The sequence below is a fragment of the Excalfactoria chinensis genome, chromosome 13 (assembly GCF_039878825.1).
Source record: "Excalfactoria chinensis isolate bCotChi1 chromosome 13, bCotChi1.hap2, whole genome shotgun sequence".
In the NCBI taxonomy this organism is placed as follows: domain Eukaryota; kingdom Metazoa; phylum Chordata; class Aves; order Galliformes; family Phasianidae; genus Excalfactoria; species Excalfactoria chinensis.
This window is the reverse complement of record NC_092837.1, coordinates 5,099,629-5,123,558: the sequence shown is the minus strand read 5'-3', so window position 1 is coordinate 5,123,558 and position 23,930 is coordinate 5,099,629. Positions and strand designations below refer to the sequence as shown.

General features: G+C 45.8%; 1 protein-coding gene across 1 annotated transcript; it reads right to left on the bottom strand.

Moving 5' to 3' along the window:
- Positions 1 to 177: 177 nt before the first annotated feature.
- On the bottom strand, positions 178 to 19,528 carry HMGXB3 (HMG-box containing 3). Its single transcript, XM_072348497.1, has 20 exons — positions 19,360 to 19,528; positions 18,908 to 19,055; positions 18,348 to 18,522; positions 17,324 to 17,875; positions 16,623 to 16,721; positions 15,116 to 15,247; positions 10,845 to 11,257; positions 10,302 to 10,477; positions 9,919 to 10,016; positions 9,263 to 9,361; positions 8,672 to 8,821; positions 6,795 to 7,096; positions 5,565 to 5,692; positions 5,034 to 5,165; positions 4,578 to 4,762; positions 3,772 to 3,991; positions 3,558 to 3,691; positions 3,067 to 3,183; positions 2,491 to 2,700; positions 178 to 2,126 (listed from the first exon to the last, which is right to left on the bottom strand). The coding sequence occupies exons 2-20, from the start codon at positions 19,051 to 19,053 to the stop codon at positions 1,647 to 1,649; spliced, it is 3,948 nt and encodes a 1,315-aa protein (XP_072204598.1). The 5' UTR covers positions 19,054 to 19,055; positions 19,360 to 19,528; the 3' UTR covers positions 178 to 1,646.
- Between the last annotated feature and the right edge of the window lie 4,402 nt (positions 19,529 to 23,930).

The window sequence follows — 23,930 nt, the reverse complement described above, 5'->3', positions numbered from 1 at the left end:
GTTGTACAAGGGCCTGAACAATGTCTTGAGCTGTTCTTCTCATGCCACATTGCTTCAGAGAATAGCAGCTTTTCTGCCTGTGCAGGCTGGAAGGACGGTTTACCCACACACGATGCTCGTACCCTTTTCCCACTGTAGTTTTCCAGGTCTTGGAGGCAAAAACCAACTCACTCCGCCGCAGTTTCACCCCCAAAATTGGAGATAATTTATTAAATTTGATCACTGACTGAAAAAAGTCACTAGCATCTCTTATAATAAGTTAATGTTCTTAACAGAAAAACCCCAAGCCATAATTACTGCATGTGCTCAGACTTGATACATTTACTTTTACAGTACGGTACTCAGTAGGTTCCCCTTCACAGAAGGGAATTTTCAACCACACCACAAGCCTCTCAATCTTCCCCCCTGCTCACTCAGACAAACTCCCTTCACAGTCCAACACCACCCTCTCCTCTGCAGCACAGCAAACAAAAAACCTTCAGCTTTGGTGCCAGCAACAACCAAAGGGACTTGACAACACACAGCTTTACAGCCAGAGCCTGAGGTGTTCTTTAGACGTGCTGTAGGAGCTGAGAAAGCAACCAGGACAGCAAGAGGCTCCTCTAACTCACAAGTGCTATGGGACAAGGCAAGGTGAATAAGACAGGGCGCTGAGACTGCACGTGTGGATGTGCTCTCCGGTGCCTATTCTGAGGGAGGACATCACAACTCTGCTCACTCTGGCAATCCTGCATTGCTTCTCCTTGATCTCACGGTCAGTCTTTGTGATTCAGTTCTAAGGGCACAGTAACAGAAATTCAAGGCCTTAAACAAAACAACAACAGAAAGCATTCAAGAGGACAGCATAGAAATGGGAGCGTCCTTCCTATTTTCACAGCTATCACCTCATACAGCCCCTAATGAACTTGGTTCCCTGGGGCCTGGCAGGTAAACTCTTCATGTACAGAACACCTCTTACTTGCTATGTGTTTCAGCTTCGAAATTATTAGTGCTTCTGTGAGGGGACAAATAATTCCAGACAGCTTCAGCAGCCAAACTACTCTCAATCCTGGCTTCAGGATGGCAGCCTCCAGCTATCAGACAGGACACCTCAGAGCTGCACACCTCCTCCTCTTCAGCTAAGAACTCCCTGAAACTGTGTGATTGCTCTGCAGGATTTCCGAGCAGGAGCCATTGTCCTAACCTAACCTACTCCACCTGGAACACTTTGGAACAAATTCTTAGCTGTCCGCCTTTTGAGCCTATTCCCACATCCTCAAGCCCTGCCACCAGTATGCACAAAGAAGTCAGCAAGCAAGATTCAGAATCAAGAAACCTGTGCACTTGGCCATGCGTACCCCCTGCTACCAGAAACGCCATTTCTTCTCCACTTGCCAACTACAGGGAGGGCAACACTGCACACAGCTGAAGAGTGGGTCCGTCGCACACCTCGGAGGGAGCTGCAGCCTTCAGCAAGAAGCGTGGCAGACCCACTCACAGCAGCACTTGTGACACTCCGGAAGCACACAGCTCTTTGGTCATTAACAGCAGTCAAAGCCACCGCTACTACACCTCCAACCTGCAGAAATAATTCCTTGAGCCAGACAGCTGCCCAAACCCTGCTGGCCCAGCCCACAGCCAGAAAGAGAAACCAGCAAGTTGGTTTGTTACTCAGCAACGTCTTTATCATCTTCCTGCTTCTCTTCTTCATCCTCTTCGGTTTCTGTTTTAATCTGTGCCACCCCGAGCCGATAGAGAGCATCACGAATCACCACCTCCCCAGGCTGGCAGCTCTGTACAATCTCCTGGATCTGCCGATTCACAATTTCCCTGCTGGTGAGGAAGTCCATAAGGCGGTTGTAGAGGTAATAATGCGTGGCATTCTCAAAGGTGATGGGCCTTTGGCGGATGCTGCTAGTTTTGCTGTCACTGATAGCAGCGATGATGGTGCTGTAAGGCTCCAGCTCTCGGCACAGCGAGATGCAGTGGTGCCGAGCCGTTGGATCGTGGTGACTGTTGTTGTGCTCCAAACCAGTGTGAACAATTCGGCGTGCTGTCGACTTGGTGATCGGGTGCTGAACGGAGTGCTCAGCCACAGTCATGTCTACACTGTAGTGCTGGTCCAGCAGTTCAGGGCAGGAGACGTACTGGGAGAGAGACACACACCAGGTAGAACCAGAACAAACCTCCCCATAATTAAGAACAAGATAAAACTACCGTTCAGCTGAATTCCAAGCAGATCTGCAACCTGAGTCATGCTTCTGAATGGCACAAATGTAGTTGGTTCTGTACAATCCCTTTCCCACTCTAATGCCCCTACAGCTAATCCCAGGGCACTGGTGGCCCTCCTCCTATCCCATTTCTTGAGCAATAGCAGTAATTTGAGAGCAGTGAAAATAATATACATGCTCCAAAGTTCATGAGTTGAACTGCTACGGGGCACTTCCCCCTGTCTCTGTATACTATATAAATCAGTTTTATTGCAGATTTTTGTAGGTAAACATAACTAACCGCTGGAGGATCCATAGGGTCAGAGAAGCAGCCTTGGTTTTTCCCCCACAGCTGAGAAGTCAAGTCAGGACAGTATATGTCTGCGCACAGTGCCACTGAAGAGGCCGTATCAACAACATACACTGGAGGCCAGTGACGTGAGGAAACCAGCAGGTCCACATGATCCCGAGCATTTTCTCCTCTTACGATGTACTTTGAGCCACACACAACCTGGAAAGAAAAGGATCAGTGCTAAGCAGCGCAACAAAACTGAAAACTTACTACAAAAACAGAAAATGAAGAAGAATAAATTAAGTTTCTTTTCTGGTATTCCAGACAATACAGTAACCAGACAGCTACTTTCTCTGAAGATTTTGTTTCCTCATCATACATAATCACTTTATGTATCTGACAGGTTTCCCATCACTGCTCAGTCTCAAGATTTCCTGCAGGACTGCTCACACTCCAGGCCCCTGAGGCAGCACGTTTCATGCCCGAGGCTCAAAGAGACCCATTGGACTGATTTTATTTAGTAAGAGAACTCCACACTGGTTACTCAGGTAAGAGAAGGCTACTGCTAACTCCAGCCTTCCTTACCTGATGTGGACACACTTTGTAGATCTTTCCTCCTGTGTGATGAGCAGAAGTTTGCCTGATGCTTGTCCCGTTCTGTACAAAGTCATAGAGAGCCAGGAGGGAGTAACAGAGCTGGTCCTAGAAAAAACAAGCACCAGAGACGGTCTGTGTATGACAAACAAATGGACCCTCCCAAAGACAGAGCAGACTGCAGACAAGCGTCTTCCAAATGCTCATTTACACATTGTCCAATAACTTCCTAATTCCAGTCAGCACCACAAGGATGCCAAGCAATTACATGATGTGGAATCTGTGACAAGGTAATTACAGGCTTCCTTTTTTTCCAGTCTCCAAGTAATCCTATAATCTGCAGGCACCCTTCTAACCCACTCCTGCCCCTGGCACAGTCAAATGAGAAGTTTATTATCTAAGCTGGCAAGTGCAATTTAGAGAAAGACAGTGACAAACGGCTCCGCTCACACAGTCTGGTATGTGGGCCATTGAGCCATTACCTTTGTATCTGAGGGCTCCCAGGGGATGCTGCACTGTGTCAAAAAGCTCCGCAGCTCTTCCTCACTGTAAGAGTTTATCAGCTCAAGCCTGAAAGTTTCTTCCTGAAGAAGCCTCACCAATGCACTCCCATTACCTGCAAAAGCAGGAAACATTCGTTCTCAGGAAGAGAAATCATCACCACATCAAGTTCTTAATAAGCACCTCAGCCATTACCTGGCACTGGCTGCGCGTCCAGGTTCTTGTCCTTCTCGGTATTGATTACCACTGCTCCTCTCATCAACGGAGGGAAGAAAGGAGCAACAATAGAAGCATCAAACTTTGTGATGGGGATGCTAGAAGGAAAAGCCACCTGCTCAATCACTTCTGTCTCCATTGTGGACCAGAAGTCTTCCACATTCACTTCACTTGATGACAAGAATTCTGGCCAAGTAAACTAGAAAGAGCAATAGAACAAACTGGTCAAACATAAATAACCACAGCTCATTTGGTAATTGCTATCAGCTTCACTCAAGGCACAAAGACTACACAGGAGAGTCACCATCCCAACTATAGCAGGATGACATCAGGCTCCTTTCTGTCCTGAAGCTGCCCGCGATCACTTTTCTTTGGGTGAAAGTCAAAACCATTTATTTGACATAAAAGCAGTTGTTCTGTATAGCACTACAAGGGCATTTTTCTCCATTTGGGAAGACAGCAGCTCCAGGAAAAAAAAAAGAAAAAAGAAAAAAAATCAAATTATTTTGTATCACAAGAGGAAGGCAAATTTCACCCAGGGTCCCTGCTGTCAGGCTGCTGGCCTAAAGCTGTGGTCCAAGCACCAAGGATTTTGTTTTCTCCAAACAGCTCTATGAGGAAGTGCAGACATCACCACTCCAGCCACATCCTCTTGCCAAGCATCAGCAGAAAACTGCTCACAAAGGGAACACGTAATTGTTGTGCATTGCAAAGACCAGACTCAGCAGAAGTCTTCACGATCTGCTTTGAACATGAACAGGATGCAAAGTCTCTGAAAAGCTTACCTCTATGTTTTTCAGTGCCAGGACGTTTTCTACATTCCTCTGGGCTATTTCCACCTTGGGGGTTATGCCACAGATTCCACAGATCATATCATTGTAATCCCGGACAGTGAGGCATTCAAAGGCCCAGTAGCCATTGCACAGCAGTTCCTGGAGCTGAACCTGCTCATCTGGGCTCAGGCTTTTTTCTGAAAGGAGAACACGCCACCGTTACAGCTTTCACTTCCTGAAGTCAGTGGAGAGGGAGTAGAACTCTCCTACACAGGAGAAAAACAAACCTGTCCTCCAGAGAAACGCTCTGCAGAACTGGTCACAGCGGTACTGCTGGGTTTAGGAAGCGATTTAACAGAAACCTACCATACCCAAAAAGGTGGGATTTTCCTTTTTACAACTTGACAGACTCCAACAGGTTACAGAATTTAGTGCATTGTGGTAAAAAAAAACAAGGGGAAAACCCACCAGTTTGCTCCTGAACAGAGCTGAGAATATTGCCAACAGCCACTCTGGGATCCTCTCCAAGTTTGATGTGGTTCCGGATCGCAAACAGAAGATCCAAGCTCACCAGTAACTTGTTACCCACGTTGAAAAGGCCTGCAGTTAAAACAGACAGTTATTGCCTGAAGGTTCCAGATATCCCTCACAATGAAATACGTTTCTTTCTCACTGATACACAAATTGCTTATACAGGTACAGCTCAAAAATAGATGGATATAGCTGGATACTGCTTACAAAACTGTTCCCCGCATTTACCACTTAGAGGAGATCTACAACAAGGAAGACAGGCATGGTCTTACTGCAAGTATTCATTCATACAAATACAGGCTTACTTAGAGAAACAGGAGAATAATTCAAGTGAAAACAATAATATTTAATACGATGGAGCACGTAAAAGGCTTTTCAGTGCAGACAATGTGCGGATACAGCCCCAAGGCTTCTGATGGTGCCAGTCTGCACTCATGCTTTAAGTTTCTGCGCTCATTTTTTTCCTACCTGTGTAAATATCAGTGAAGCTATGGAGAGCCAGACACTGCAGGTTCAAGCACACTTTGACCTGAGCTGTAACCACTTGTAATCTATTAGCTGTCAGTAACCAGCACTCCTGAGGACCAGCAAGGGAACTGGAACAGACAAGCAACAGACAGCTCAGAGTTAAGCCAACAGTTTTTCAATCCAGGTCTGCAGTAATTTAAGCTGTTTGAGTTCAGGTCAGTTCACTCATATGTCAGTCTCAGCCAGTTCACATAAATTCACAACAGACAGAAAATTCTGGACTTTTAAACAGAGCTCCCTGGCAGAGTCAGGTCGTTGTTCACATTCTTTACACAGCACTAGAGCTCCACATGTTGAGCACATAACATTTGAGAGATGTAGAAAACATACAGGCCCAGGTGCCCTCAGAGAAATATCAGCTACAGTGAAACAGAGCAGCAAATGGTGACAAAGAACAAGCTCTGCCTAAATTATCTCAGCACACACAAAGATTCAGAAAGGCCCATTCCCTCACCACAAGGATCCAAGGGGGAAGTTCAAACAGGAAAATGCCAGTTGCACCCTAGTGGCAAAAATGCAGCTGTCCACCCAAGAAAATAGGAATTAAAATTCAAAGTTAGCACTCCTTCCCACTGGCAGCAGCTTAATTAGAGCCTATGCAGGCAGGGAGGAGATATCCTACGGGCTTTTATGCAGAACTAGGTAAGGCAATCTAGCCTGTGCATTGGTAGTTGCAGAGTGTACTGGGTCCAAGAAGGGCTTTGCTCAAGCCCATGCTAGGCTATACAAAGAATGAAAACATCATAAGCAAAATGATCCACATGGCAAACGTTCAGACTGGGAAGAGAAAGAAAAAGGGAAATCTCATAACATGCATCTATAATCCCATAGTTTTGCCTGTCAGCCTCAAAACATCAGAATGGAAAACAAAGAAGGGATGAGTAATGAAGACTGCATTCCAAAAAGAAATCACACCTAGACTTAGCAGTTGCACTTTGATGAATCTCCCCTGCTGTATGGTAATAGCAACCATGACAGAGTGAATGGTACAGGAGAAACAGAAACTGCTTAGAGTTACCCAGAGAAGCCCTTTCCATGGACATGTAGCTTACTGTCATTTACACCAGCTTCAGAAACTGGAGTTAAAGCAAATATTATTTCTTGCATACTTGTAACAGAGCATTATCAGCACAGGGTTGAAAGAGTCACAAGTCTAAAACAGAATCTTACTTCTGTCCCCCTTTGAACAGTGGGCTGTTACAGAGGAGGCACTGCGCAGATGGAGACTCATAGTAGTTTGACCAGGAGGTCTGCTCTATGGTGACTGTCTCCTCACTCACGTTGGACAGGATGAGCCGTGAGCTGTTCAGTTCATGGATGAGTGTGAAGACCTCAGCTAGTTCCGATTCGTTCTCTGGGATCTGCATTACTTTGCGCAGCAGCTGTAGGGTGGATTGACGCTGGATCTCTTTCTGGGATGGGGTTAGGGGCTCACTGGTGTTCAGCACATCAGGCTGACCTGGACCGACCTCCTAGAAAGCAAACAAAACACGTTTTAAACTAGGCAAGTGTGGCGATGAAATAAGAAGAAGCCCACAGAAGTCACAAAAGGTAGCGGCAGCACAGTGACCTTTGTTCCCGGAAGACTTGACTTCTACTCCACTGCACTTCACTGACCGCAGATTGTAGTTTCAGGCCTGTCACTTCACCCAAAATACTTCAGTACAGCATGGCCTTTTGGGGAACTCCTATTGTAGCACTAGTTCATCACAGGCTTGTCACTAAACTGGGGTGCTACTGCAGAGACTGAGGATCAGGAAGGATCAGGATCAACAGGACATCAAACCCTTCTATAGTTCTGTCAAATATCACTGCCTGTCTCCATATGCCATCATCCACATTTTCCTACATACCATGCTCAGAGAGCAGTCTGCATACCTCCACAGAAGCCAGACAAGTGTTACACAGGAACCAAGACTTGCTATGCATGGAATACACCAATTGATTCCAATCATTCTGCTACAGTCCTTTCTCTCGGACATATGCCCCCTACCACATCAAATGCACAACCACAGGATCAAACTCCAGGTGACTCAGAAGAACTGAGAGAACATACGTGGACTAACCTACTTTAATCACACCAACCTTTCTGCCAGATTTCAATCTGTTTCCCTGTCTAGTTTGGCAATGAGATAAACAATCAGCCCAAAAGCACAGAGATAACACTGAGCCGCGCCACTGAAACGCTGAACACAACTAAAGCAGAAAATTAAGGGGAAAAAAACACAAAATAAATGAGGAAGAGACAAGCCACATGCCCCTCAAAATGCAAGCTGAGCTAAGTGTGCTGCTGTTCCTTACACATCTGCTTATGTGCGGGTTTCACGTGGGCCACTTCAGTTTGTTGGGCTTGGGGAGTTTTGTTTTGCTTTTTGTTTGTTTTTAAACAATGCACAAAGCCACGTTCTTCAAAATACATTGTATAAGAAGTGGAAGAGTCAAATTACCACACAGGCTAAAACGCTGGCTTTTACAATAATAATCCTGTGAGAGAAAAGCTAAAATAAAACCCCCAAAACCAAATGAAGGCCAGGATTCATTATTTACACCCATGGACAACCACAGGAGGTATCTTGAACATCTTTACAAAAAAATGCTATAACCAAGCTGGAAGTAAAGCTGCCCCTAAAAATAGGAAGCTCTAACACAAGATGTACTCAGATGTACAAGATGTACATTTGCCACAAGCCGGTCACAAAGGAGACCACGCTTGGGAGTTTTCTGATGAAGTCTGAAGTTCCACCAAGCTGACACAACTGTGACTTTAGGGCTGGCTTCCCAAGCACATACCAACATGCCATAAACATTTTGAAGCTACAGAGACATCCAGTGGTAGAACGGAGTGCTGTCAGTCTCAGTGTGAGCCTGAAGCACCGCTGCTGCAGAAGCTGAACAGAAGACAACATCATCCCAAGTACTGCAGTGGTACGTTGCTCTGTTAGAAACAGACTTACCAAATGGGGGGAAAAAAAATTAACATGTTCTCACGGGAACTTGCAAACTTCCTCATCCACTCCACAACATCCCTTCGAAAAATCAAACCTTACCAGAGATTTTCCTGTTTTCTCAGCTCTGTCTTTGGCAAGATTATAGCCGCATTTGGGGCAGATTCGTGGCTTGTGCCTGTTTGTATACACGTAACTACAAGATGGGTTCTTGCATTTCCCTCTGCCACGTGATGTTGCCAATCCCAAATCCTGCAATGACACAAGAATTCCATTTGCTGACCTTGGCTGTAGAACAGTCCGCTGGAATATTGTATGCTTTGCCCCAGCACCTAGTCTGAAGGTCACATAATGGGCCTTGTCACTCTGTACATAATAACTGGCACCCAAAAGTTTTGGGTCAAATTCCAGAGGCTACAGATGCTCCACACATTCAACTCAAAAACAACCAAACCTTCTCCCTAACTCTTACAGGGGATGGTGACAAGGCAGGTATGAAAATCATCCAGTTCTTAATATGAACTGGAACATATCACAGTCAGACTAGATTAGGTCAACAGATGACATATAGGGCACACATTCCCTCACATTAAATACAGAACACATATCTGCAAGTCAGTAAAACACAGAGCAGCCTCATCCCAGAGCTAACAATTCCCACAGTGTAACTCAGATCATCTGAAAGATTCTCACCAAAGTTACAGTGCAGCTGTACTTGTAGGAAGGGAAGGTGTCCGGTTTGACCTCCACTACTTTAACCTGCGACGGCCTGTTGGTCAAAGAACTGTGGAGCTGCATTGAAAGAAGAAAAAACCAACACTTGTGAGATACCTACAATGGAATAATGACATCCTGTAAGCAAATACAAATTAACTTTTTTTTTTCCCCCTTCTCAAGAAATCTGAAAATGTTCATTAATATCCATGGTTACAAAACACTGTTTTGCATGCCAAGGCTTTAAAACTCAAACAGAAGTATTCGAGCATATTTCAAGCTTTGCTTCTTTATTCAATCATCTTTCACAGACTCCCTTAGTATGAGGTCAGTATTACACTGCAGATTATCAAAATGCTACCAGACCTCATAACATCTTCTGGAAGCTACTGGGAAGTTCTCAAAGCAACCAACCAAAGGACTGTCTAATGGCAACACCAGTTCAGTTTCTAACCTCAGTCAGCTAGAATTCACACTGCTTCAGAGCCACCTCATAAACACCGTCAGCCACAAAGTCCATCAGCATAAGGCTGCTACGCTGTCATATTCTATCTTCCATCTCAGCTCACATCCCTTGCCTAGAGAAACAAATGCCAAAGAAAAGAATGTGCATTTAAAGAAGAAACCACAGGTACCTTGCGCTCCTCAGCACTGGGTGGCTGCAGAACTGACTGGCCCAACTGCTTCAGTGTACTGGGCTTCAAGCCTGACGTTCTCACAGGAGGATGTTTGTCTTGAAGAAGGAAAAGAGCACAGCAGGTTAGATACGGGAACGTGGTCTTTGGTTAATGACACCACAGTCACATGAGATATTTTCCTCTGAACTTGAAATGATCCAAGCAGGTGTTTCATGCACCATTTCCCTGCCCTTCTGGTTAGAAAGAAAAGGAGGGTATTTTTATACCTAGGATAGCTCACTGTCTCCCTTCAGACATATCTTATTATTTGACAAAGACCACTTCAATATGGTGAGGAAAGACAATCACTCCCAAAGCATACCAGAGACCCAGTATTTTACCAGTATTCGCAAACGCCTGTCTCTTGCTAGCCTGCTCAGTGCTGGTTTCTCTCCCCACGCTGGCTGGTGCGGGCAGAATTGCTCGCATGGGCCTTGCTGCAGCCAGCAAGGAGGGCTTCGGTCTTGGTTTACTCTTTACTTCTTGCCCTTTGTGTGCAGCAGCTGGAGCATCAATTCTAAAAGACAAGAGCTACAATCGGAAAAGAATTCCATGGCTTCCTTCTTACCCTCAGTTTTCTTCTCTTTCCTGAACTGTGCTTTATTAGCACAATCATCACAGCTATTGTAGCAGAAAAGAAAATAGTGCTGAAGATACATCTGCCCTGAGACTGCTCCAATAATTTAATTGTCACTTAAACGAAAAAAATAGCTTTGATGGACAAAACTGTCTCAAAGGAACAATCCTGAACTGGCAGAAAGCAGACGGTACACAGAATGGGTCTCGCACAAAGCACTGCCAACAGCCTTCCATTTCTTGGATTTGTCCCATCAAATACACAACAGACATCACACATTCCCATAACATATGGAAAACTGACTCACACCACAGGCTTTTTTGTAGAGGCAGTTGGACTCAGCACCTCGGAAGATGGTGGCATTCCCAGCCCTATGCTATCTTTTTCTGCCTGCTCTGCTGAAGAGTCTCCTCGCAGTTGGCTCTCTTGACCCAGCGTCACTCCTGCAGCACTCCCTCCATCTTCAGCAAGCACATTGTTTGCAAGAATGTGAGCATCAGAGATGATTACTTCCTCCCACTCGGTCTCCTCCATTTGCCCTCCATCAGGCACAGCACTCAGCAGCTGGCTGACCGCTTCAGAGCTTTCCAGGGTAGACTTGGAGGTACTCTCACCAACAGCTGCTGGGTCTGAAAACATTGACTGCTGACCTCTTTTAGTTGCGGGAGTTTTCAGGGAAGTGCTTGAATTAGGCTCAGGTTTGCTTTTTGGTTGCTTTTCCTGGAAACAAAGAGATGATTGTGTTTCAGAGCTTTAAGCTTTTGTGGTTAAGCAGGTTCCCTTCACACAGTCTGGTTTGCCTGTGCCCTGACCAATGCAGGATCAAAACGGTAATATCAGGAGTGCCTAAGCAATGAATTGCACACGAGAGCAGAGAGATAACATCTTTGACAATGGGAAAGTCCCTGTTAATATTCTATCTAGCCTCTCGCTATCTAGAGAGTGTTGTACAGCGGTGCAGTTGATACACTGGAGGGAAGCCATCCGGAGGGACCTGGACAGGCTGGAGTGGTGGGCCCATGAGAACCTGATGTGGTTTAACAAGGCCAAGTGCAGGCTGCTGTACTTGGGTCGGGGCAATCCCAGGTTATACAAACTGGGAGAAGAACCCCTTGAGAGCAGCCCTGAGGAGAAGGACTTGGGGGTCCTGGAAGATGAGAAGCTGGACATGAGCCAGCAGCGTGCGCTTGTAGCCCAGAAGGCCAGCTGTGTTCTGGGCTGCATTAAAAAAGGGGGAGCCAGCAGGGAGAGGGAGGTGATTGTCCCCCTCTACTCAGCTCTTGTGAGGCCCCATCTGCAGTACTGCATCCAGGCATGGGGCCCCCAGCATAGGAAGAACATGGAGTTCTTGGAGCGGGTCCAGAGGAGGGCCACTAAGGAGATCAGAGGGCTGGAGCACCTCTCATATGAGGAAAGATTGAGGAGACTGGGCTTGTTTAGCACAGAGAAGAGAAGGCTCCAGGAAGACCTCATTGTGACCTTCCAATGTTTGAAAGGAGCATATAAAGAGGTGGGAGAACAGCTGCTGACAAGGGTGGACAGTGATATGCCATGGGGGAATGGTTTTAAACTGAGACAGGGGAGGTTTAGGTTAGATATTAGGAGGAAGCTTTTCACACAGAGGGTGGAGATGCATTGGAACAGGTTGCCCAAGGAGGCTGTGGATGCCCCATCCCTGGAAGTATTCAAGGCCAGGCTGGATGTGGCTCTGGGCAGCCTGGTCTGATGGTTGGTGACTGTATGGGAAATTGGTAATCACAGCCTGAACCCCTGAGCTGAGGCAAGTGTTGGGTCAGCTGTGGGAGCACAGGTGAGAGCAATTCAGCTGTGCTCCCAGAAGGGGTGAAGCTTGACTCCACCTCTTCTAGACCTCATTTAAGGGCTGACCACCACTAAGACAGCATCTCTTGAAGACTGTTCCCTGGTGGAGACTGCCTTAGCATTTTCCAGTGAAGACATCCATATTGGTGAGTCTTTCCTTATAAATAACCTTCTGAATATCTGTTACCATCTTTGCATCATTCCACCTTACAGTGGCCCTGCACATAGCAGGGGAGTTGAAACTGGATGGTCATTGTGGTCCTTTTCAACCCAGGCTATTCTGTGATTCTATGATTCTCTAGTTTTATTTTTAGACACTTTGAAAATAGCAGTCATCCTTAATCTCCCTCAAATATCACCATTAGCATCAATACCACAAATTCATCCAAGGGCCTGCATGGCATACTCTCCTTTCCTATCTTCAGCTCTCTGACACTGCTTGTTCTTCCACACTGCTGGAGAACTAAAGGTCCCTAGACACAGAACGTGCAGCTTTGGGACAGAACTGCTGCTTAGTGCAATGGGCTGTAGTAGCACTCAGAAAAGCTCACATCTGAGAGAGTCAGGAAACACAGAATTACATGCGGAGGTTTTTCAACTTTAAGTGAAGTTTTATCTTCAAGATTAAAGCTATAGAAGTCACACACTGGGGTCAATGAAGATGGAGCACTGCGTGGGTAACCCACAAGTGCTAACAGAGAAAAGGAATCAAGAGTTTCTGGCATGATAAACCTGTGGATTCTGAGCTAGGGAGAATATTCTAGTTTTTTAAAAGCAGATGTTTTCTAACCTAATCCTTTATCTAAGGAACAGGAAGGTGTGTATATGCTCAGTTTCTGTTTTACTGTTATTACCAGTCTAAGAAAAAATTGCTGATGCATATTTTTTTCCAAGGCATGACACTGTAAGTGGAACCGTTTACACAAACATGTTCCCAGAAGAGCAGAATAAAACTGAAAAAGAGAAGGAAAACTTCCCTCGTTTCACTTCCAGTCAGTTTAGGATTTAATAGAGCAAGCACAACACATTCAGACAGAAAGGTGATCTTGCAGTTAGCCACCTATCCGCTACAGCATGTTTACAGCACCAAAGATAATAAACCACCATCAGTATTTGTTTCCTAGCACATGGGAAGCCCAGTGATCAGATGCTACTGAGTTTGTGATCTGTCTGAAGAACTTCTTGCCCCTAAACACTTAATGGATGTAGACACTGTAGCTGAAGTGCAAGTCAGGGCTTGAACCAGTGATGGAGTACCTGGTGGGAAGGCAGGGCCAGCTCAGGTGCACGCAATACACCTGAGTGGAAGGGGTGGAGCCAGGATCCACCTCCTCCCAGGCCTCATTTAAGGGTCAGCAGTGAAGGTATCTCCCTGGAGATCCCTGTGTTGTACCTGAGTGTTTCCAAAGGTAAGCAGTTTTTTTTTCTCTTTTTTTTTTTTTTTTCCTGTGCTTATGACTGTTGTATTTGAATAAGTCCTCCCTTGCTGCAGCCTGGGACATTGCTGCTCTGTTGTCACAGCTATGCTTTTCATTGCAATACAAGACACAAAACAAAGGAAGCTCAGGACAAATTCATATAAAGCCATGCAAGTTTTTACCCTGAGAATATTCTTTAACTTGGGCCCAAGGGGTCTTATTTCAGACTAATATAACACACCTGTCTGTTTGGAGCTGAATAACTATATTTACATGGCCAAGATTTAAGGAGCAAGTACTTGAGGGCATAGCTACTGGAGGTACCAGCAACTTGGGTATCACATGGAGAGGGACTTCTCCATTCAGTAACTTAAGAGCATAACTTCACCAACACCTTCCTTCCAGCCAAATGTCGGAGCATCACCAATGCTCAGGCACAGCTGTGAGCCAACAATGCACAGCAGCATTTCAACTGCCACTAGCCCATCAGCTGGCTCCCAAATGGTCACATACAGTCAGTATCTCTGATTTGTTCTCTTTTGTTTTTACTGATGTGTTGAAAGATCACCACAAGATCTCAACTTGTAGAATAACTTCAAATGCAGATTGATTACCATAGAAGAATTGTTTCAACCAATGAAAGTTTCTGAGCTTAGTGAGGGCTGCAGTAGGAAAGGCAACCAATATTTTCTGTTCACAGAACTACAGTGCAAGTAGAGGGCCGGAAGAATTTGTCTCTGTGTGGGCAACTGTTGATCACAGCCTCTGATTGACCACCTGAGGCAAGCAATGAGTTGGCTGTGGAAGCACAGGTGAAGGTAATTCAGATGTGATACTGGAAGGAGTGGAGCCTGGTTTCACCTCTCCTAGATCCCATTTAAGGGCTGACTGCCACTGAAGAAGGATCTCTTCCTCTGGAGATCGCTACTTTGTGGAGTTAACTGCGAGCCTTCAACATTGGTGAGTGTTTCCATTTATTATAGATTATCTTTCCATCACAATCTCCCTTAAAGCATCTGTTTAAATCTTTGTCTACTCATTGACTGTACAGTCTCTTATTAAGACATCATTAACAAACCCAGCCCCATCCATGCTAACTGATGCCACTCCAGGTGACATCTTTACCCAGAGTGAGGTGATTCTGGTTCAGATTCACCTTGGCTTTAATGCTCTCTGTAGTGGCAGCCTGCTTCAATTACAAGCATTGGAACACAAATTAAGGGATCAGTTGTGGCATATCTGACCTACTGTGCTAGATCTACAGATCTAGAGATATTAGAGGCATTCACAGAAGCAGCATGTTTTATCTGAAATCAAAGAGAATGAAAAGCGAATGTACCTTTGGGATCCATTTTCCTCCAAGGAAGTTCCCACATTTGGGGCATTCTGGTGGCTTATGCCTGGTGACGTAAGTGAAAGAACAGCGAGGATTGGTGCAGTTCCCATGTCCCCTGCGAGTATAGGTGGTTGTCTGAAACAAGAGTTGTCAAGGATTTCTCTATAGAGCTGAAAAGACACCAGGCTGTGCACATCACTCCCTTTTTCCTAGAAAGCACTTTATAAATGTTATCTAGCAAGTGGCCTGCCCTTCACCATTATGTGTTACTGATCAGCCAACACTCATTAGTATCAGTGAGTCAGCACCATAATTATGCTGAATTCAAGTGTTCTGTCTATTTGCAAATGTTCGATGTTAGCAGAATTTGGATTAAATTGCAGAGCAGAAGCAAGCAATGCGTTTAACCTACAGGTGAGGCTAACCCTAATACAATGGTACCTAAATGATTCAACCAGCAGCCCGCAGCGAGGCAAGATTTAAATGATGCATTCATGTTGGAGTGACAGTGTTTGGAGAAAACAATTGCTTGTGATGTGGAGGCAGTTTTCATCAGTAAGGTAATTTGTTGTTGTATGCAGTGCTAAAATACTCCCTGGTGCTTTACTGTCACTCACTGTAAGCTACTGTAATATCAGCAGCACCACTAGGCACTGATTACAAAGACAAATAAACCAGAGTCTTCCATTTTTGCCAAGAACACTAAATCTACACATGGAGTTTGTCAGCACATCATTTTTAAGGATTCCATATTGCCACTCCTGAGGGAGCTGTTGTGCTGTCAGTCTGTAAGTAGGTTTTTTTTCCTGGAAATGCAAGTGCTGCCATTAAGGAAAATAGGCTATTCAAGCTGGGTGCTTCTCAGGAACAAATAGCTGAGGTATCTCCATCTTCCCTAAGACACTTGGGCAAACATCAAATAGGGCACCTCTACAAATACCTGCAGTGTTCCACCTGCTAGAAGCATGGGGATGCAAGACAACAGGACTTCCCACTACCTTATACAACAAAAGAAGCTGCTGTGCTGACTGTACGGTGAAGTCTCCCAGTGGCTACAGAAATACAGATGGCTGGAATGACAAGATTATAGAAATAATGCCACTCTTCCTTGTGCAATAATCCAGACTTTTCAACATGGATTTTCAAAACCTTAGGTCAGTGCTCATCTGCCATCCCATGGCCAAAGTGACAGCCATCCAAGTGACCGGGGAACTCATATTCCTGTCACAAGAGCAGACTTTTGCTCTCAGAAACTGCTGTTGACCAGATGGGTTGCAAAACCATTATGTACTCTGTCTGCTTCCAAGAACTTGAGGACGAAGGCAACAGGATTATAAAACATTCTGGGAGGTTGGAGATCTCCATTTGCCTGCATGAGGCATGAAGCCAGAAATGGATGAACTGATGTGATGATTTCAAACCGGACCATAATCAAACCTTTCCTGCTCTGGCAGAAGGCAACCCTACAGTAACATACTCATGCCTTAAAATAAAAGACTGGGTTTCTTACCAGTTTAATTGATGTTGGGTTCTCTACAACAGAATGAGCTGGCAAAGGTAACATAATGAACTGTGTAGCAGGTGTGGAAGCGCTGCTCTCTTCAGTATCCTAAAATGAAGTCAAAGGAAAATTACATGCAAAGAACAAGGCATGAGGTGGTCTGCATCCCACCCTTTCACAAACACCGCAGGAATAAAAGCGACCATTTGAAATGCAACAGCCTTACCCTTTCTACTCTGTGAGTTATCCAACTCCTTACACTTTGAAACTGTTGAAATCAGCAGACTCAAAACTTCACAGAATCAAGTTTTCTGTAACAGATCCCTAATGCCTCAAATTAAATGGACTGCCTTCTCTCTACAGCCAAGAAAACAGCTCTCAAGAGCACAGAGGTAATGTATTTCTTCACCCCAAAATCTTCAAGTACAACTGTGGAAGCCACCTCAGGTACTGTTAAAATAATGAGTAATTAGAAAAATCAACCTTTGACCAATCAGGTCAAGATATGAGTGACAGCAGCACATAGCAGGGAACCTGCAGGCTGAGATGCAGTACAGACTGAGTTAGAAATGCTGCTCCTTGCCACGCTACTGAGAAATACAGGACCTCCTGCAGCTACTGAGAATCTCAAGTAAAACATGATAAACAGCAGTCAGACATTCCTGGTGAGAGAAGCTGACAGGATTCAAAGCATTACTCAAGTAACTCACCCTCCCAGTCACCACAGTCACCACAGACACACCATCGGAAACCTGAGGACGGGCCACAGCGATGCTCCCATTTGAGATGTCTGCAGAGCCACTGACCAGAGTCTCTTCAATAACAACCTGAGTTGCCTGATATGATTGCCCTTCGATTTCCAGAGAAGCCTCATCCAAGAGGACATCTCCAGCCACTTTATCTGTCACAGGCCCAACGTAGTGAGAGAGAACCTCTGATGCCACCACTTCTTCCACAGCCTCTGGCTGACTGAAGGAAGAGGATTCTTCTGACAGTCTCTCAATAGCAATGCACTGCTCAGAAATCCCAACGTGGCTGGAGTCCACAGAGAGCACATTTTGCACAGCATCGCGGGAGATATTGGTGGAAGCTGCCCCTTCGGGTACTGCCTGACCCTGTGTCACGTGCAGCTCCAGCGACTGCCTGCTCCTGTCCTCTTGAAGAGTGGCTTTGGGAATAATTATATAATCTGAGCGAGGAAGAATCTTGCGGAAACCTGGAATGTCTGGAACTACTGTAGTTCGAGAGGATGCCTTGGAGTTCTGTTGGCGAAAACAGAGTATGAAACAAATGAATGAGAGAAAGAGGGGGATTCAGTTCTCAGTCCTGCTTGAGTATTTTAGTTCCGAAAGCTCAAATAACTCTCCAGTACAATACTTGAGGGAGCTCTCCATGTGACAGCATGGAGTACCTCTCAGCCCTCATTTTATCGTCCACTTCACCACCCATTGCTCTGGTGATGTAACACAAACATAACTACCATTCTCATCAGCGTGAACTGACATATCTGTCTCAGAGTTCAAAACGTTATCCCTTGACTGAAGAGAAGGCAAAAGCAAGAGAAATCCACAGCCTCACACACTGCTTCCATACAGGCAGTCCGAAACAAAAACACAAACTGGAACCTGCAGCTTAACAGTTCTGTCACAGTGCTGTGCAAGCATTTAAGTGCCAAAACAAATATAGCCATTGGCCTCTCTTCACAGGACAAAGAATGATGAAAAGGTGACTTACTGGGTCCAGTCCCTCTTTCTCCAGCTTGGCTTTCTCCAAGTAATAGCTTTTCTCAGCCACGCTGAGCAGCCTCCAGCTCTCACTGATCTTTTTGTTGATTTCAGATTGAGGGAGGTGGGGAAGCTCTTGCTGTACTTTCAAGTAAATATCGTAATAGTAGAGGAGGTAAGCAGATCTGAAATGCAACAGAGACTGAAACATTAATGTCATTCTATGGCTACTATAAAAAAAAGCACAGGGTTTGACACTGATCCAAGGTCAAACTACAAGCACGTGAGCTTCGTTTCCGCTTGGAAATGCATTTTTAAAGCTGAATGAAATTGAAGCTTCTGAAGAGAACTTCTGTAAGAAGGAGCAAGACTCTGAGTCAGATTATTCAAACTGAAGACCAAGCAATGGCAGTGCTCACTGGCATGCCAAGAGCTCATAGCCCACCTTTTTATATATGTTTTGCACTAATGTGGTCCAACTGCACTGGGAAGTTTATTGTTATCGACTGATAGGAGGAAAACTGTCCCCATACTCAAGATCACAAAGAAATGAATAGAGGAAGAACTTACCTGGGTTTCTTGGCTTTTTCTCCATGATCACCAGGACTTTTGTATTTCTTTTTCTTCTTGGAAGGCACTGGTGACGTGTAAGTGTAGGTGTCCTCTATTTCCTCCATGACCACCGTTACTTCAGTGCCATCATACGGAGCCTCCATTGCTAAAAGACACGCGCTGTGCGTTAGACATTCACCGAGCTGCAGGACCTTCCTCCCTATAGACTGCTCTTTATCACCCTGCTGTAAACGACAGTGTCACCTGCGGGGTTGATGCCAGCTAATTAAGCTAATGGCACGTGAGCTTCTGATCAACTTTTAGAACAACCACAGTGTGTGCTGACGGCTGCAGCACCACGGCAACCTCCAGAGCAGCTCTGGCAACGCAGGAGGAGTCCCATCCCCAGCTGTGAGGCCTCCGTCTCTCACGGCCCAGCGACGCAAGGCCTCGGCTCGCCGGCCACTCACCGGGCAGCACCGGGACGCAGCCGCGGTCACATCCCAGCCGGGGAGCAGCGATGCGGGGCTGGAAGCGGCGGAGCTTTGGGGCGGGCTGTCGGTGCGGAGGGCAGGCCGCGCATGCTGTGCCGGCCGCGGGGGCAGCAGCGCCGCTCCGGACCCGTGGCTCCGCGGCCGCCCGGCGCCGCCGGAAGTGCTCACGGAAACTGCTTCCGGGTTCCGATGGGGGGGGGGGGGGCGCCCGCCATCTTTAAGTGTTGCCGGGTGGGGGTCCGTGTGCTGGGATGGCCCCAGAGAACGAACAGCCCTATAGGGTTACAAGCACTCACCCTCTTCTTCCAGGCGTTGGCAAAGGGAGGTGTTGTAGGATGTCTCAATAATCGCACAGCTATCACGCAGCCGTTGTTCCGACACATGTCTTGCATTATGCGTTTTGTGTTTGCTGCGCCTATTTCTGTGTTCCACATCACGCCTTCTAACTTTAGAGCAATGTAAACCACATCCATCTTCTGTCTTGGATCTCGGGCTCCTCTTGTCTAGTAAGTCATTAGCAAAGCCCACGGAGTAGTGATATGGCAGCCAGTATTAGATCTGCAACTGGTTATTTATCTAACCCATGTTCTGCAGCCGGTTGTGTGCTCTGCTGGTGTTTATGTGTGATAACTGGTGGCGAATTGTCTGTTCTGTGTCAAACATTGGGCAGCTTAATCCAAACCGGGTACTTTTCCAAAGCTCTGTGCTTTTATGCAGATCAATAAGCAGCCGCCAGAGCTGTGTTGGAATGATTACCTAGCCAAATATCTGAGAGCAAAGTCTTGGCTTCACAAGACTAATGAACCGAAAAGAAGAAAAAGCGTGAAGGAAAGCAGCCATGCTTCCTTTGTTTCTTACAGAGGAGCTTCTCACTGTGTGTGTGTTGTCAGCTGTGTTGGAAACTCAAACTGTTTCCTAACTTGGGCATTTTGATTCTTCCGTGGACACAGAGCTTCATCTCAGAAACGTGATATTATCAGCGTGTACCTTGTTTTAACTGCGCTGCAATAGTGTTGTGAGGAAGCTGCTCTGCAGCCACATCTGTTGTGAGCCAAAGGAGTACCCACTGCCACAGGGGGAAATGGCATCCTGCCTCCAGGGCACCCTGTGCACCATCACCTTGAGAAAGTAAAGGCTGGAGCTTAGACTGCCTGTTTATTTCACTGATAAAGTACAAGGGCCACTCTGAAGGGGTTCAAAAGGCAACAAGGCACACTGAACTACAACAGGTACCTGCAACTTGCTTTTGAGTTGGCTCCAGGGACAGCCGACTTCAGAGTCTGTTTAAACAAATGGGATATTGTAGCATATTGTTATTACTTTCATCTGTGTAGACCTCTCACACCTGTGAAACCTTGCAGAGCTCAACCCCATCTCCTGCTCAACCAACATCACGTCATGCAGTTGGGCTGAAGCCTCTTTTCCCAGTGAGTGCCATGCAATTGGACATCATCTCCACATCAGCCCTCATGCAGCACTGCTTTCCAAGATGCTCTCATGAAGCCCACCTCTGACTAAACATATTGGCACTTGGCACAGCAGCGAGGACAAAAACCTTCCAAGAACTCCAAGAATTCAATTCCACAGCAGAGAGCTCAAATCACCACCAAGAGCAGCACTATCCACAACCATGTGGGTGTGTTATCTTCTCTGGTCACCAAGGACAGTTTTCATTCACCTTTCTAAGCCAATTTTAACCTCCCTGAGGTGCACAAGGATGCTTGATTGGTGACCATAGGGTTGTGCTGCCATCTGAGAGCAGACACACACCCACCAAGTTCCACCATGGCTCTGCATGCAGCTGCAGCAGCTCCCAACCCACCACACACTGCTCAGCCACAGTGCTGATGGTAACTGCAACAACATGGCAGAGCAGCAGTTGGAGGAACAGAGGCAAAGAAGGAAGGAGCATCTGGCTGCCTGCCTAAGGGTAAAGGAGCCCCTGTTCCATCAGAAATGTTGCAATTAAGACGTTACTATTTTTAGAACGGCACCAGTGGAAAAGCAAAAAGGGATTTGTTGTATTTCTGATGAATTCTGGTATGTTCACAAGGACAAACCAGGGAGCTCAGAAATGTTAACATCTGCAAAGTTGCTATTTATATACACAAGTTTCTGGCTCTAGAACAGGGTTGCCTTTGTCTTTTTGAACAGGTAACTCATGGCACAAAATCATCAAACAAGAGAAGGGACCAAAAGCGATAGGCTTCATTCAAATTAGGTAGCAGAAAGTATCTTCTTGTTTTACCCAAAGCAAAGTAACTGTTAAACTGAGAGAGTTACTGTGCCAGCCTCCCATTGGATCTTCCAGGGTCATAAACTCTCATTTTCTCAGCAAGGCTGCTGCAGCCTCACATCATGCATCTCTTCTTTGAAACTGCATTGGTTTCCAAGTTGCCATTTAGCCAAATCTATTCAACAGTAGTCAGACTAGCACAAAGTAAATGCATTTCTTTCAAAGAGGTTACATAAAGCATTTTTGCGACGTTCATTTAAGTTTTCCTAAACAGTAAAATCGGAACAATGATTCACGTGACTTCTCTATTCTAGTTATTTCAGTTAAATTGTTACCAAGGCTTAGAGGTGCCCTTCACATTTTAAAGTTAAATTCAATCTCTACCCAATTTTCTACAAAATGAGGTATAACCGTATTATATGTTATGTGATGGGAATAATAAGAGGCACGGTTAAAAGGACTAATACTGTCAAGAGAGTTTATGAAGAAGAGAAACCGAGCTGAGGGTGTGCTTGTGTGATAGCAAACTGCACAGAAATGGCTGGTTTCCCATTGTTTCTTGAACAGAGTCGTTATCTTCAGGGCAGTAGATGAGAGGGTGAGGCAGAGCCAGCACAAGGCCTGACAGCTCACCCCCCAGAAGGCACATGAATTCTGTCCTTCTGGCAGTTAGCAGCTGGGAAGTGTTATTATTTTCCAGTATTCGTGCTGTGCTGCTCTCTCTGACGGAACGTATTGCTTTATTTCTTTACAATTGAGTTAAGTAGCATGTAACACTCTTCTGACATAAGTCAAGATAACTGCCTCCATTCTTTGTTGGGCACGGTAACGAGTTTGATCCATGTTGTGTTTCTTTTGTCTGCTGTTCCCTGAGCAATGTGTTTGCCCAGATCCCTGCACAGCTTGCAAAGTACAGAAATGTGTTTCAATGAGTGGTAAATAAATTCGTTAGGAAGGAGCTGCCACTTACAACGTCCTCACCTTGGGAAATCAGGGTGTCCTTTGTGCCCAGCCTGTTAAGTGTGATAAGCTTGACTTTATCTATGTGGTCCTCGAAGGAAAAAGTTACTTGGAGACTTTGCATTTGGGGCTGCAGCTCTAATGTGACACTCGAGCAGAAACAGCAGAGAAATTTACTCTATGACAGTAATTAAATATGGTGTATGAGGCAGGTAAACAGTGCTTCTCACTCCCCATTTTAATGATGAAAAAAATGAAACACAGAGAGATGAAAAAGAATAGCTGAAGGTCAGTACTTCATGATCCCACTGAAACTGCTCATTGTTTGACACAGAGCATTGATTCTAACCATAACTCTGTTTGGGAAGGGAGTGGGGTGAAGAAGTGGTGCCAGGTTAACAACCATGCAATAATGGAATTTGTAATGACTTTCTCTATGTCCTACAGCTTTCAGTGTACTTGCATCCCTGGGAGCTCAGGGCAGACGTGTAGTATTTATTTCTGCTGCATTGAAGAAGACAACGAGGATCTGGTTTGTTCTCTGATGTCCCGTTTGCAGTGGATGCTGACAGCGTGCACTGCTGCTGGACCTCAAACAGCACAAGCAGGACAGAAATCTGCCTGCTGCCCATCAGCAGTGCCCAGTGGCTTATTGCCACACTGGTGATCTGCAGCACAGGCTGATGTGCCACACAGCCCAGTGAAAGGCCACAGTTTTCCTGCACACAAAAAGCAGCTCCAGGTGTCAGGTACTAAAGGTGCAGTTCTGGTGTCTGTGATGTTAATCTAGTTTCAAACAGAGCAACAGAGAGAGGAACCAAATACCATGATGGTTCACATTTGTACAGTGACTTTCAGAACAGCTGCATCTCCTGGTGTTTCCAGCAGCATAATGCCACATCTCCATGCAATACTGTTAATCTTCTCTCCACTCTTTCCACTGAAGAGAACATCAAGGCTCTCACACCTGCAACTTCTATCTGGGATCTGGCTGCTCTTCCTCCCCTCTCCTTGGTGGTTCTATGCTCCATCTCGAGATTCAGCCCACTTTTATCACATCCAGCAGTTGTCTGTTGATTACAAGAATCAAAAGAACACCGAGCCGTGCACAGCGCAGCGTTTCTAAACGCCTGCAAGTCCTTGGCAAGCAGAACTTGGTGCCAGGGCCTCTTTTCACAGAGTTCCTCGCAGTGACTTGGCACATTCATCACTCTGAAAGGTTCCTGAGCAGCGCACACGGAGAGACACAGCCAGGCTGCCTCCAGCCCTCAGCCCCAGCGCCTTCCAGCAGTGAACTACAGAGTGGGATGGGATCCAGGAACGAAGTCACACCCCCAAGCTTGTTTGAACA